General features: G+C 46.1%; 1 protein-coding gene across 4 annotated transcripts in view; it reads left to right on the top strand.

Annotated features, from left to right (window-relative positions):
* Positions 1–15,886, top strand: part of ADAP2 (ArfGAP with dual PH domains 2) — a 50,170-nt gene that overhangs the window by 13,715 nt on the left and 20,569 nt on the right. For all 4 annotated transcript variants that reach the window (XM_078872983.1, XM_078872985.1, XM_078872984.1 and 1 more), the window contains exon 2: positions 10,347–10,477. In XM_078872983.1, coding sequence (XP_078729109.1) covers positions 10,347–10,477 — 131 coding nt within the window. The remainder of the gene's footprint in view (positions 1–10,346; positions 10,478–15,886) is intronic.

The raw sequence follows: 15,886 nt of genomic DNA on the forward strand, positions 1-15,886 counted from the left end.
GCGTTTTCCTTCATGCCTGCAGAGCCAAACAAAACATGCATTTTGCAAGTGTTAGGCAGTGACGAAGGGCTTTTTCTGCCACCTTGGGACGGACGGAAAACTCAGTATTTCTGTGTCACTTTCAGTTGTTCCACAATTGAGCCATTGAATGTCACTAATTTCCATTCCCATTGCCTCGGGGTTTATGAGAATATAATGCGACAATTCTCTCTCTGCACTCATTCCAGTTTCCCAGGTCAGCTAATGTCACGGCCGATACACGTAAGTGCTGTGCTCACAAATTTCCCATGAGCTTTGCGTGCGTGTGCCAACTCTTGGCAACTCTTTAGCGCAAACATAAATATTTTTCCTTCGTGTCTCCAATTTGCAATCTTTAATCCTTTGGAGACCAGGGTTTTATTTTCAGGAATTAATGATGCCCGTTGCGCGAAACTGGCAATTAAATATAAACGACGTGAAAAGGCTCTTGCTCATGCATATGACACAAAGGTGTAACTGTGCGATTTTGTAATATCCATCCTGAACCCCAGCTGCATGCGCCTTCCATGGTGAAAACAGAATAACCAGGTCTCGCATTAACATGTGCGTGCTTCATTTGTCATTATGGCAGTTTCCACTGACACTTGGCCAAAAAATTGTCAATTCGCTTATTTCTGGCCATATGGGGCTTAATTTGTGTTTGCAGAAAGGCAGTTGCCACCTTTTTCAGGCAGCGAGCAAAATCAACGTTGCTTTCGAGCCACCTGGGGCCTAATTAATTTGTGGGAAAAGCGGTTTCTGCCGAAATTAAATGACCATACCACTGCTGTTTTATGACATAATTCTTTTATGAGCAGAGACCGTCTGCTCTTGTTAGTCAGAAAAATGGTTTAATCCTCATTATTTACTCGTTTATTCACCGAACGTTGGTGTGAATTAATAGTTACTTCAACACAAGAACTAGAGACTATGTGTGTGGCCTCTGAAGTCTTACGGCCATCCAAGCCATGTGAGAGAAGAAAGCGTGGTTTGGAAATGAGGTTTGTGGAACACACACTGGTTATGGTGGTGTGTGGTATGCAGGGCAGTGAGGTGGTCCTCTAAGGAGGCAGCACCGCAAGTAGGCTTCGGGTGGATTTTTTCGTGCAATAGTATTTGCACGTTTCACCTCTTGTAACTAAGGATATTCCTTTAAACTTAAAAATAAGCACTTGAAAAATAATTTGGCAGACGTCCGCAGCAGGACCTTGTGCAACGAATATTTTTCTGACAGAATAAGAAGGGCTTTTCAAATTATACAGATGCAGACATTGAGAAGCGTCTGTCTCTACATGTTTTCTGTATGCCCTGCTTGTGTTGGAACTACTACGCAAACACAAAACCCAGGCTTGTGTGTGCCGAGTCATGGGAAAGACGAGACGTGAAAATCAAATCTACGCCCAGGCTGCCCGCCTCGTTTAATAAACTATGACTCAGACACCACCGCCATGGCAGAGCCGTGTAAAGGATGTTGCTATCTGCTTACCGCTGACGTTGTTCAGCTTGGTGCAGTCACTGCTAGTCAATTAATTGACACGAACAAATCTTTAATGGTATGGATTATAAACCACCATTCCACGTGGTCTAGATTCGTATCGCAGTCAGGGGGTCTTTGTTCCCACTCAAACCAGAGCGGAGCAATGCTCGTCTCTGTGGTTGGTCCTGAGCACATAGTGGGGGACCCATTTTGTGAACCCTGAGGGGATGATGTGGACCACCCACCCCAAACAGGATTTTAATTGAGAACCTTCTGAGTGAGTCAACTGCAGCTATCCCTCGATTTATGAAAGGGATGACTTCTTTAAAAAACACGCATGAAACGAAATTTCCTAAATGAATTTAATACAAAAATTAGGAATGTGTTTCGGCCAGTCATTTCAGCTATCCTCGTAACCTTAAAATATACACTTATTTTACTTTTCACAATACAAAAATAATAATGAAGAACATAAATGTCAAAACAATTGCATGATAATTGAAAGCAAAAATTATTTACCTTTTCAGGGAACTCATCAAAAGGTCTACATGTTGGAATAACTGAGGTGATGTGGAGGCATTACTGTTGCACTGCAGGGACACCGTGACGCTGTCGCAGATGTGTAATAGGTTCCGGAGACACTTGTAGAGGTAACTTCTTTATTACAATACAACACTCAAACAGTTCTGATACTCTGTTACAGCCTAGGTACACAGCCTAGGTACACAGCCTAGGTACACTCTGGCTACGCTCTGGGGTCCTCTGGCTACAATTACCCTAGGGGAGGCTACCTGACCCGACCCAGCCAAGGTGCGGGTCTGAACTCGCCCTTACAAGGACGTAGAGCCGGGAGTCCCAGAGTCCCACCACTGGCCCTTACAAGGACAAGCGGGACGAGGGGGTCCAGGGTCCTAAGCTGGCTGGCTGGCTGGCGGGTCTTGGGTCTTGAGCTGCGACTGGCCCCGATCGGCCAGGGAGCTGCCCTTTTATGCCTCGTCCCCAATGAGGGGTGGGGTTGTATGCGCCCCCAGATATCCCACAGAGCACACACAGCCCCCCCGTTGGTGGCGCCAAGGGGCTTAACTGTCTGGGGTGCCTGGGATCCTAGCGCCTGGCGCCGAGGGCTTATCTGTCTAGGGTCCCAGAGCCCCCAGCAGCGCCTCCCCCTCTTATGGCATTACAGATGTATGGCGCAGCCTCCCGGGTGCTTCTTATTTCATCTCATGGCGCATGCCACATTCAATTTCGTTTACACAGAAATTTGATTACATTCATCGAAAAGTGTCCATGATAACGCAAAATATTGTACGAACATTTCTAAATCAATGGATACCTGTACTCCATGGTGTTACAGATTGTATTTTTTTGCAAAATCGCCGAGTCCATTGACTTGATGTAACTCATTGAGGATTTGTGGCAGCGGCGGTCATGTTTTGTGGTGAAAGGTCACGCAGGTGAGTCTGTGACGGTGTGAGTCGGTGATGTTTGCAAAAGCTGTGCTGATTATATATTCCTTCAGAGAGCCATCCCTTAATGAGGGGCTGGTTTAAAATGTCAGGGACCATCACCTCAGTCCCTGTCGTGCGAGGGCGGAGCGCTTGTCTCACAACAAAAAGTAAAAATCCTGGGCATGGGTTGACTCGGGCCATCATTCCTTTCCATTACAATTTCACCATGCACCAGGTTCTTATTAAATACATATAAGCAAATTCCTGCAGGGCCACGGAATAAGTGCAGAAAAGGCTCTTTGGGGGCAGATCTCCACCCCCGCCACTTGACTTACTCCAACCTCTACCCAGTACCCCTTACTTTCATCTCTGCACCACGTAAGTACATGTAACGTAGGCTAGTGCTACAATAAGGGTGTGATGGTCCATGGGCACAGACCAAAAAAAATAACTTATTGGTACCATCTGAGGTGGCAAAGTCTAGTAATGATTTTTGTAATCCTCCATGTGTGTGGGACATATTCTGATATGATAACCTTTGCGGAGTGGCAGCTTAGTTGTAGTTACCATGACTTTTATACCCATACCCTATGATAGGCGTCCGGGACGATGAAATGGGCATTATTACTGAAAAACTACCTAGACCAAAGCCAGTTAGGTCACAAACTGGTCTTTATTGGTTTCAATACATAATGAAAAAACAGGATAATAAGTAATACCATAGTGAGGTAAGGGACTATACTCTTTGGTTCTTTCGGTAAAGTCACGTAGGTATAATAAATAACGACGTTTCGGGCGCAACACAAGCGTCCGTCATCAGGTGGGAAAGCATGGTCTGCTGCTGAGGCAGACGGTTTTAAAAGGTTTGAAATGGGTGTAGCCCAAGGGTCATAAAGAAGTGGCCATGGCTAGTGATGTTAATGTGAGAAATTAGCATGTAACTGTAAGATAGGAAAGCGGCCTCCTCGACGAGGGCACGGAAGTGGCTAAGTTAATGTAAGAGATTAGCATGATGTTAATGTAAGAGATTAGCATGTAACTGTAGAAAAGGAGAGCGGCCTCCGACGAGGGAGTGCAACCCAACGAGGCTTCACTGCTAGATCCGCCCAATCACCTTTCCCCCAGATAGAAACCCTACTATGGATAATCCCTGGACTGTATCAGTCTGTAAATTAAACCCCCACAATAATGCAGGAGATGGCACTCTCTTATTACACTAGCAGCAATGAGATTTGAGAGTTATACTTGTGTTCCCCTTCTTATTGCCATGACAGCAAAGTAAGTAGCCGTATATGGCTAAGCTAGACATCTGCTCCAGAGAATAAGCTTTTCAATGATATGCAATTCAACTCGGGTATTTCTTAAAATGCAGAGACAAATTGCGATGAAAGACACTAAAAAACGCTAATTTAAGGCTTTGTTTACTTGGCGAAGTTTGTATAAAATCGTAAAAACTAACTATTTGTAAAATAGAAATGGTTAGTTTTTATGATTTTAATCATATTTCATAACATGCACAAAATTATTAGCAATACCAATAACTTTGTTATTATAACTTTGTTATTGGTAATAATTGTGTGCATGTTATGAAAATTTGCAATTTATAGAAGCAAAATATAAAAAAATATCAATAGACAAACTGAACAAAAAATCATTATTGTTGCCTGTAGTAGCTGGCCTTAACTAATAATCTTAACAGGTACATTAACAATACATTGAGGGTAAAGTTAGCACTTCAGATATCTTTACTAAACAGAAATAATAGAGAACCACCAGTTCTTGCCTCACCTGCCACTAACTGATCATGAGCAAACAAGCTGCAGAAACAGAAGGAAAAGAGATCGCGCCAATCTATTCCAGACTTAACTAAGTCACTGGAATTGAAGAACGAGCGTGAATACATGCAAGAATATGTATAAAATACATGCCTTAGGGACAAATATTCATTTTGTAAATTCTTTATTTCTTTTATTTGCAATGTCCGGGCAAATAGGCGTGATTGCAATAGGTGCAAAAACAGGTTTCCTGCTAGGAACATTAAACAGCTGCTCATTTGGAAAGGTTATCACGTATTATTTTACTTCTGTTGGTGTAACAAATGAAATGGCACCATTGAAGTTTTGCCACCTTGGGTGGTACCGATATCTGGTCTGGCCCAAGGACTATGAGGGAGCATTTACAATTGACTGCCTGGATGTTGAGTGGATAAGAGGTTCTCCGACCAAGTGTCAGATGCTGCTGTTAAAATCCAGGAGCCGTCCCATGATCAGGGTATACGCCTCGCACTGGAACGCCTTCGCGCATTGGTGTGTCTCAGCGCATCTAGACCCTCTAACCTGTGGTCTTTCGGTTATAGTGAGCCACCTCCAGAAGCGGTTTGTTAGTGTAGGCGCTTGACAGCATTCATGAAGTTCGACCTAGCCGTGATCTCGGCCTCTCATGAGAAGCTGAACTGCGGAGCCTAGAGAGCACAGGGGCAGCCCCTGTCCTCTCTCGGCTCCTGAGGGCGATGTCGTTAGCCTGGCTGTAGCGCCCGGTTGCTGATGCAACCCCGGTTGCTGATGCAACCGGGCGCTACTGTGCCTGGTGTTCGATTCCCTCACGAGGCTGCTGTTTGAGCCGATGGTTACAACGTCCAAACCCCTAACCCTGGGAAACCTTTTTTTTAGTAGCTATTACATCAGCATGGAGTTTTGGGGCCTTACACACCTTATTAGCTCACCCTCCCATATATTGTTTTTCAGCCGTATAAGATGGTTTTGACGAAATCGCCTCAATTCTTGTCGAAGGTGGCGTCTGCTTTTCACCATCAACAGGAGTTCCATCTTGCCAACCCTGTGCTCGGCACCCTACGCTTTCAAGAAGTAGAGGGTGCTCCACATCCCTAGATGTTGCCAGAGTCCTGAAGTCTTAGCTACTGAGAACGGCCAACCAACGAGATACAGTGATACCTCGGTTCACGAACTTAATTCGTGAACTGACTCTGGTCGTGAACCGAATTGGTCGTGAACCGAGGCACATTTTCCCATAGAGTTCAATGTAAATCCGGTTAATCTGTTCAGACCTTTTTTTTTGGTTTTTGAAGCACAAAAATATGAAACAAATGACAATACACATTACTGTAGTACTGTACAGTATAGTAATGTATAAAGAGAGAACACTAACCTTGCTTGAGATGACTTCTGGCATGGAGGAAGGCAGGTGGGAGGCGGGTGGGAGACAGTAAGCACTCAAACGGGTGAACTGTACAATACAGTAAGTACAGTATTGTACAGTACAGTAGTACAGTACAGTACTGTATGTGCTAAAAAGCACACCAAAAATCAAAAAGTCACTGATAGTGTCTTCACAGTACCCACAGTACTTCTTTCTGTGTCTCTGCTTCTCTCCACAATCTTCCTACAGGAAGTCACGACCATGTGACAGCCTGGAATTAGCATAAAAATGGCCGCGGCTCCTGTTCGTGAACCGAAGCGGAGTTCGTGAACCGGAGCATATTTTTATGAAATTTTCTGTTCGTGAACCGAGTTGTTCGTGAACCGAAACGTTCGTGAACCGAAACGTTCGTGAACCGAGGTATCACTGTACACCGCAGCTGTCTGTCTTCATCGGCCAAGCTCTAGGGGTCAAACCAGCCTTGACGGTTAGGCTGTCCGTGCGGCTGAGGGAGTGTGGCACAGCATTGCCAACCGTTGGAGGCAACCTGCAAGATGGCCGAGTGGAAGTCGCCCCACACACTTTCTTGGCATTATCAATTGGATGCTTGGATGCAGTCTCCTCTCAGGACGCCACATTTCGCAGGGCGGTTTTGGCGGCAGTCTTGTAGGGAAACCCTGCCCCTCCAGCGGCGCACCAGCTTTTGCACGTGTTGCTAACTTTATAGAATAACAAGACCAGTGGACGGCGACATTGTTACGGAATAAAAATGTACCTCGGTAAAAACTTGTTTTCCAGTTAATGCCACCGTCCACTGTGGAATCCCTACCCATCCATCCCCACGTCAAGTTTCTCCTCAGGAGACCTTGCTCCTAAAAATATGGAGGGTAAGGGATTGGCACCGAATACGCCTCTTTTTGTTTCGGGTTATTGTCCATTTCCACGTCTCCTCACGGGGAGTGCAGCGCGAGGGGTTTCTTCGTGCTCGTCGAGAGGGTGGGGAGAGGAGGTGGATGCCTCCTCTCCGATTACTCTACTCCAGGCTGTCCTTGTGCTATTTTCTGCTGTGTATTTCTGTTTGCGCTTGTGTACTTCTACTCTGGACCTTGTGCTCTGCTCAAGTTGGTGAGGTGTTATGTGTAAAGGTTGGGTTAGGTCAGGTGATGGGAGTGGTTACCCGCTCTCAAAGAGCTTTTTTTGCACGTCCAATTGCCCTACGGCATGTTGTTAGTACAGGTAGACTTCGCGTAGTGCTCGAGATGCGTTCCTAGATAAGTGAGTGCAAATCAAATTGGCGCTTAAAGGGGTCATTATTCCGTTTTATATATGGGGATGCGTTCACTACTGCTTCATTTATTTCGTATGAGCAACATAGGGCTTCATTGAGGTATCGGTGATCGTGCTAATAATACAGATGGTAAACATTATTTCAGAAATTTTAATAATAACTTATCATGACATCAGTAAGTATTATGTATGCTATGCACGAGTGCATCCTACGGTACTCCTCCAACATGGGAGCAGTGGGAGATGAGGTTGTGGGAGATGCTGCGCTCGCAGTCCGGGACAATCTCAGAGAAGAGCTCCAGGACCTCCATTGTCTTAGTGATGTCCTCAGTCTGAATGTCTCTCGTGAGATTCTTTTAGGTGGGGCATGAGACTCTATCCTGGTCTGGTGAGTTCTCACCTGGCTTACCATTGAAACACAAACTTGAAATTTGCCATGTGGGTAGCTTCCAGACTGTATACAATGCAGAAAGTATAAAATAGACTTTTGTATTTTGTGGGGGGTGGGGGCGCAATAATGCATATATTTCGAACGGCAAGTGAGCTGTGACGTCACATCTGTCATGTCACCCGCATGCGGCAGCGTTACGTAGTGTGCCTGCTGACGTCACGCATCCCCCCCACCCTCCGCATAGGCTGTGTATTAATCCAAGACAAGAATCCAAATCTCGGGCGAAGCCGGGTAATAAAGCTAGTTATATAATAATAAGAAGATGAGGGGACAGTATAATTGACTGGAAAAACTCATTGTTACCGAGGTACAAAACCTAATTTCCTTTCAGGTCGAAACAACGAGGTCCACCTTGTGGAGAAGTTACCATTGTGTTAAGAGACCAGCCCTGACATAGTAATGAGGAATTTCCACCCCCGTCTCCAAGGCTGCCAATCTGTCACTTTATTTTGACTTTGTTGTTCCCGGAAATAACTGCTGTGGCCCTCCTCTATGGTAACTCCATCTTCAAATTGGCCCCACATTATACAGAGCTCTTTGCTATAAAATCTGACTATCTCGCACCACTTATTTAACTGGTCTGAGTCTGCCGATGAGACCCTGAAAATTGAAACCGGTTCTGAGTTTACCCGCTTATACAAACTCTGCTGCAAAACAAAATGCTTCGTTCGGGCATTGATGGCGTTTACTACATAGCTCACCCCACCCGCTCTTTTTGGCTTAAACAGTGGATCTTTGTGCGTCTCTTTTTCTGTGTATGGGTTTGTGTGTGTGTGTGTGGGAGTGTTTGTGTGTGACTGTCTGTTTAACAGTGCATGCCTTTGTATGTCTTGTCTACTTTTATGTTATGGAGCAGTAGTGCATTGGTTAGCACACTGCTTCACGGACTCTGACCAGAGTTGCATTCCCACTCACATCCAAAAAAGGTAATGAATACAGGGTGACCCAAAAAAAACGGGCCCCAACTCTAATTAGGCCCCGTTTCTTAGTGTTTTGTCCGAATGAAATGAAACTTTGGTCATAACTAGTTTATTATATTCAAAACATCAAATCAAAACACTAGGGTCTTTGGCCTTTTTTTCTCCGTTCTACAGCATGTGCTCTAGATGGCCTCCATTTAGCTCCGTGCATTTCTTGAGGCGCAGCACGAAGTTGTCCATGACGTTCTTACAGACTGAATTGGTAATGGCTCTCATCTCCTCCCTGATGGTTTCCTTGAGTTCCGTGATGGTTCTGGGTTTCCCTGCGTAGACTCTGTCCTTAAGATAGCCCCAAAGAAAAAAATCTGGGGGGCTTAGGTCCGGGCTATGGGGTGCCCACTCAAAATCAGTCTTGAGACTGATCACTCGGCCTCCGAAGTTCTCTTTCAGCCAATCTCGGGACAGGTTTGAGGTGTGAGAACTTGCTCCGTCTTGCTGGAACCAGAACTTGCTCATGAGCGACGGGTAGAGGGTCTGGAGCTCACTCTTGAAGGTTTTGAGGACCTCCACATACCGCTCCTTGGTGACTGTCACTGCTGCGCCAGATTCTTCGATGAAGATTGGTCCGATGATGCCTCTGGCCGAGATTGCAGCCCACACCGTGCACTTAGGAGAGTGCAAGGGCTTGGTGGCTACTTCATTGGGTCTGGAGGACCCCCAGAAGACATTTGTCTTGGAGTTCGCCTTTCCGTCAAGATGGAAGTGGGCTTCATCTGAGGTCCAAAGGAGGTTAAGGAAACTTGGTGTCTCCTCGATCTTCTCGAGCATCTTGACTGCCATAGCGCTCCTCTGCTTCTTGTCTGAGGCTGTAAGGGTCTGCAGCGTCTGTATTTTGTATGGGTAAGCCCTGATATCGTTCACCAGCACTCTCCTGCAAGTCTCACGGGACATACCGAGGGACTGACTTCGCTTACGCACAGAGCGTTTCGGACTCTGCTGGAGAGACTCTCTCACACTTTCGACCAGCTCGGCTGTTCGCTTCTTGGGACGTCCCGAGTGGCTTGGACGGTTCTCACTGGCAGCGTTGAGGTTCTCCACGGTCCCATACTTCTCGAAGTGGGCCACCCAGTTCTGAATTCTGCTTTTGGATGGAGCCTTTTCACATTCGAACTGACGCATGAAACTGTCCTGGGTTTTCTTAAACGAGCCTGTCTTGTAGTAAAATTTAACACAGTGTATTCTTTGTCCCAGCTCCCACTGGGGTCTTGGTGTACTCACGGTCGTTGATTCTGCCATGTCCTGTAAAATAAGGGCAATCGGTGAATAAATAAAGGAGATATCACATAAAGTGTACACGGGGCCCGTTTTTTTTGGGTCACCCTGTATCTCAAGCAGTTGTGGTCCTCCCCAAAGTCGACTCAGCCTTAAATTAATTCCTGGTGTGGTGTATTTATCAGCACATGGGAGACAAAGGCAGCCGGGTGTGGTGATGGCCACCCACCCCCTCGTATGTCGTGTCTGCCTTCAATAACAGCACTTGCCCGAACAGTCTTGTCAAGGTTGTATGTGCGCGTGAATGTGCATTGCAGATCCTGATTGGGCGTCATACACACTCGGGGTGTTCATCTGCCTGCACTGCTCCGGGATTCACCGCAACATGACGGAGGTCAGCCGCGTCAAGTCCCTCCGCCTCGACTTCTGGGAGGATGAGCAAGTGGAGGTCAGGTGACCACACCATGTGACCTTGAAACCTTGGTCATGATGTTGTACCTCTAACACCGATCCCACTCGCCTTCACAACTGTCACAGTACACTGGGTTTATGTAGCATCTCCGTGGTACCGGAACTCAAGAGGCTGTACAGAAACAGTGGGCGTGTTCATTTCATGGAGAGAAAGAGGCTGTCAGTCGAAGGCAGAGAAGGAGAAGAGGAAGGTTTTGAGCCTGAACTTGAACAAGTTGCAGGGAGTCGACAGCAGGGATGGCTGGGGGAGGGAGGTCCAGACTGGGGGTGCGAGATGTGAATAAAGCCAAGAAGATGTGATTGGAGTAGTGAGATGAGAGGGGAGAGGAAGGAAGGGACAAAGTCCATGGAGGATCTTGGAGATGGTGAAATTGATCCGAAATAGATTTTGGAGCCAGTGTCCTTCCTCACACCTCCGATTAACATGGTTGGCTACATATGTTACGAAAGATGTTCAACATACACACAGAGCATTAGGTGATGTAATCTCAATGGCAGGTATGGGTGAGGGGCCAGGTAGCCGCTGCTACGGACATATACACACACTTGCGGGCATGCGCTCCTGTGTGCTTGTCTCGTGCATCGCTCTGAATCGTGGTGCGTTCGATCGATTGGTGTTTCCGCATGAGACAGCCCGGGTGGAGGTGGCTGGTATCATCAGCATAGCGATGACAAGCCTGGCTGTTGGGTGAATCGCAATCGCTGGCACCCACAGTCATCGTCGTGTGGGCAGTCACAGTAGAAAAGCTGGATTTACTGGTTCCAGTTTGAAGTGAAGGTGGAAGGTTGTCAACATCTTCACGGTCTTGCACTTTAACACTAACCATACGCCTACACGGAACTTCACCTCTTAAACAAGCACGCCTGCGAACGGCCACAAATAAGAAGTGTGCTTACACATGCACACAAACCGTGCAACAGCAACATTGGCTGCCATTCACTGATCAGTGGCAATGATGGCACGCTAGGCTAGGTTCACTTTTATTGTGCATCAAGTGACAGTCTGGTTGTTGGCTGGTCAAAAAACACACTTCATTGTATCTTAATTTAGGAGCTTTCGTGACTGCAGGAATTATTCTTTGGTTCTTTTCGGTTAAGTCACGTCTAAAAATAAAATAATAAATTAAAATAACATTACGACGTTTCGATTGCAACACAAGCAATCATAATCAGGTATAAAAGAAATAGCAACAAAAATCTAACTAGAAAACTATAGACAGACATACAAGCAGACAGACATCACAACGGCACACAGAGAGAGGACACACATCGGCACAAAGAGAGGGGTTGTCTCTATGACGGTCCCTTAAATATAGAGAGGGGGGGCGAGAACGGAGAGAGGGAGGGGGCAGAGAGAATTAGCATATCAATGAGTGTACGCCAACGTACTGCTGCTGCTGCAAGTAAGATGACAATGTGGAACGCGCACGCAAAATTGAAAACTAGGAGACAGGCACACGAAAATTAAATAACCCAGCAAAATATCGAAATGTGATGTAATACAACACAGAGAGTCGGTTAACACACAATTAACGCATAGCCTGGTTGATTACGTGTTTCAAAATTTGCTAAGTTAGAATTTTAAGTGTGAAAATTCCAAAGAGAGGACACAGGCAGAGAGAACAAATAGCCAGAAAGAAAAAGGATAAGCTTAAAACTTCCCCGTAGAAGTGATTCAATCTTAATATGTTATTTTAATTTATTATTTTATTTTTAGACGTGACTTAACCGAAAAGAACCAAAGAATAATTCCTGCAGTCACGAAAGCTCCTAAATTAAGATTGAATCACTTCTACGGGGAAGTTTTAAGCTTATCCTTTTTCTTTCTGGCTATTTGTTCTCTCTGCCTGTGTCCTCTCTTTGGAATTTTCACACTTAAAATTCTAACTTAGCAAATTTTGAAACACGTAATCAACCAGGCTATGCGTTAATTGTGTGTTAACCGACTCTCTGTGTTGTATTACATCACATTTCGATATTTTGCTGGGTTATTTAATTTTCGTGTGCCTGTCTCCTAGTTTTCAATTTTGCGTGCGCGTTCCACATTGTCATCTTACTTGCAGCAGCAGCAGTACGTTGGCGTACACTCATTGATATGCTAATTCTCTCTGCCCCCTCCCTCTCTCCGTTCTCGCCCCCCCTCTCTATATTTAAGGGACCGTCATAGAGACAACCCCTCTCTTTGTGCCGATGTGTGTCCTCTCTCTGTGTGCCGTTGTGATGTCTGTCTGCTTGTATGTCTGTCTATAGTTTTCTAGTTAGATTTTTGTTGCTATTTCTTTTATACCTGATGATGATTGCTTGTGTTGCAATCGAAACGTCGTAATATGTTATTTTAATTTATTATTTTATTTTTAGACGTGACTTAACCGAAAAGAACCAAAGAACACTTCATTGTTTTGGGTTAACACACGCACACTCAAATGGGCATCCTTTTCTCCAGGTAATATATATGCAAACATATCAATGTTGGTATTTGTAGACTGTAGTCGAGTGCTGTTAGCGAGCACCTATTATGGTCCATGAGGGGGTGATGTGGCCAGCCCCAATCCTCCCTTATCCTCGAGTGCTGATATTTACACTCCAAAGTACACATTTAAGGCCGAGTCAACATTGAGGAGGCCATGGACAGGTTTATATAAAACGTGCTCCTGATGTTGTGCATGACCAGGAATCAAACCCTGCGTCATTGCTGCCTTATATATAGAGGCACCACCATGACGCCTCAGTGCTGCTGCTGCCTCAGTAGTTCACTTGGTAGTCTTCCAAGTCATCAAACATTTGATGGCCCAAGGGGAAAATGCGCGTAGTTTCGTGGGTGAACGTCAGCAAATTAAATCAAGTGCCGCTGATGTCAGCATCTCCAGAATCAACCACCAAATATGGGCGATTGAATCGGGCAAAACATGGAAGTGATGTTACAACATCATTAGATAAACGTTTGTGGAGAGTCCACAAGGGTTGACTGTCCATTACCGACTTGGGGACATGATGAATTCGGATTATTTTAAGGCAGTGGTTGCTGCCAGTCGTCACCAGTAAGATTATCTGTTACACTATTCCTTGTTCCTAAAATAGTCGGTTAAATAACCAATGTTAGCTTTCCTGTACCAATTAATGCAGCCTCACTCGGAGCTGCTCATTGTATCTGCCCGAGAGGTATGATGATGAATGATGACGACATGTTAGTGTTTTTCAAGTTAGTGGTGGCTTGTAGCCAGTAATGAAAATTGCACAGGTTACATAGGACAAGTACTCTTGGTTTTCTATGCAGAGGTACTCGTTTTATCAACGCTAGAGGGATGATGGACTGAGTCAATCCCAGATGACGATGTGAACTTGCAATCTTAAAACTGCGAGTTGAGTCCTCTGCCATGGCATTCACCCATCTGTCTGTGCATACTGCACATGGGCTCATGCTTGTATGAGTTTCGCACGTCAATGTTTGTGCTGACACTGGCTCGTAGAACTAAATAAACACTTTCTCACTATTGGAGGAATTTCACACCAAACTGTGACCAGAGGCCCATGTTGAGCCAGAAGCCTCCTTGGCAGATTATGGGTGTATGGGAGGGCTGGCCACTGTCCGTAAGAGCCAGGTGGATATTTTCTTGTTGCTTGGTAAGATATTACTTGTAATCCTGGATCATCATCACAGTGATGCTTGCTCATGTTGCCCTGCACGGAGGATAGATTGATAATTGTTTTAAGTTCCTGGCTGCCCACGTGCGTGTGAGAGGTTTTCTGTGGCTGTATGCAGTGGCGTAGTAATTTGTAATCGGAGACTGATTACTTTCGGTTCACTACCCTCCCACACTCGTGGGGGTGGTGATGGGCAGAGCGGTTGTCCTTGGTGGGTGTGGCAAGATGGTGGACTTGAGAACGAGCCAGTCACCAAACCTTGTCACGTGATCATGTCTCAGAATTGTCAACTAGCAGCCAATGTATCCCTAGAAACGTTGATGATTGGCAGCGATTGAAAGGACTAAGCAAAACTCTATCTTAATTGTGGTCTCAATGTGAACTAAACACCAGTTTAGTATTTATGATCTGGATTTTGATTCATTTTGGAATCTGAATCTAAATCTTTATTTGATTAACGTACAGATATGTGCTGATCCATCTTCACAGATTAAATTACTGCTATGGATTAAAGCCTGAAGCCTCACCTGCACTCTGAATTAAAATAAATCTGGATTTCGACTTGTCTGGAGCCATGCCAAGATTTGCATTTCTACCATCGGGATCCAAATTAAACTGTGTACCCAGACTTTGTGAATTCGATCTAACAATAATTGTGTAGTGACATTGGGGATGTCACTGTATGGTACCGGCCTAAGAGGGCCACGGCACGCGATGCACTGTCATCGCGTACACCCCGTAGGCGGGTGTAGTACCAGTCCTAGCGGGGCTTAGCGTGCGCTGGGATAGCGCGGGCACCACGCATAGCGTGTAGTGCGGGCTCCCACAGGGGGGAGTAGGAGAGTGTCAGCCCAGGGTCCGGGTTGCCCTGGGCCATGGCACTCTGGTTGACCCTGCAGACACGTGATCTGGAGTATCCATATAGAGGCCCCCAGGTGGGGGGACTAGGGGGTGATCACGTGTCCAGGGAGAGCTCTCGAGAGGGATCGAGAGGGAGCTAGAAGGCTCCAGAAGGCGGGTGGGGCCGAAGGCGGAGCGGCCCGACTCGTGGAGGGATATAAGGCGGGTCCCTGAGTGGGACCGGGGTCGCTGGATTCTAAAAGCTGAAGCTCTACGTCCAACAAGCTAGAAGCTCTACAGGCATCAACACGTGGTCGGGACCCGAGTGAGGGCCAGACCCTTCGTAGCCGTATAGGGTAGTTAGCTGGGTGGTCACCACCCTAGGCAGTATCTGGTGAAGGGGCAGTAGTTACCCCTTTGTGTTACGTGTTGATGCTACAATAAATGTATTGCCTCTAAAGAACAACGTCTGGCACTCGGTTGGACTCACTACAATTGTAATACTTTAGCATAGAAAGCCTCTTCAGTCTCAAGACTTACAAGAGGGTCCTGCATTGATGCGTTTAGCCGATTCTTTCACGAGTATTTTTTGGTATGTTTGAGGAATTCAGAACACCTGAAAAACGCACCGATAATAATAAATAATGTGTACAGATTGCTCGGCGTCCTACTTGCTGCACTATTGTCGACTGGTAAGCTAATTCGCCCTACAGGTGGGAGCCTCCTGCTGCTCATGATGAGATCTGTGTGAACCAACCACTCCGCCTCCAGAGCGCCGGGCTAGAGGCGTGCGCCAGTGCGTCGCGCCGCAGAGGTGCGAGTGCCGGAGGGAGCTCCGCAGTGGTGGAGAGGAGTGGGGACCGGGCGTGGGAGCGACGGCGATGACCCTCTCCATTTCTATTCA

The sequence above is a fragment of the Lampetra fluviatilis genome, chromosome 35 (assembly GCF_964198595.1).
Source record: "Lampetra fluviatilis chromosome 35, kcLamFluv1.1, whole genome shotgun sequence".
NCBI classification, from domain to species: Eukaryota; Metazoa; Chordata; class Hyperoartia; order Petromyzontiformes; family Petromyzontidae; genus Lampetra; species Lampetra fluviatilis.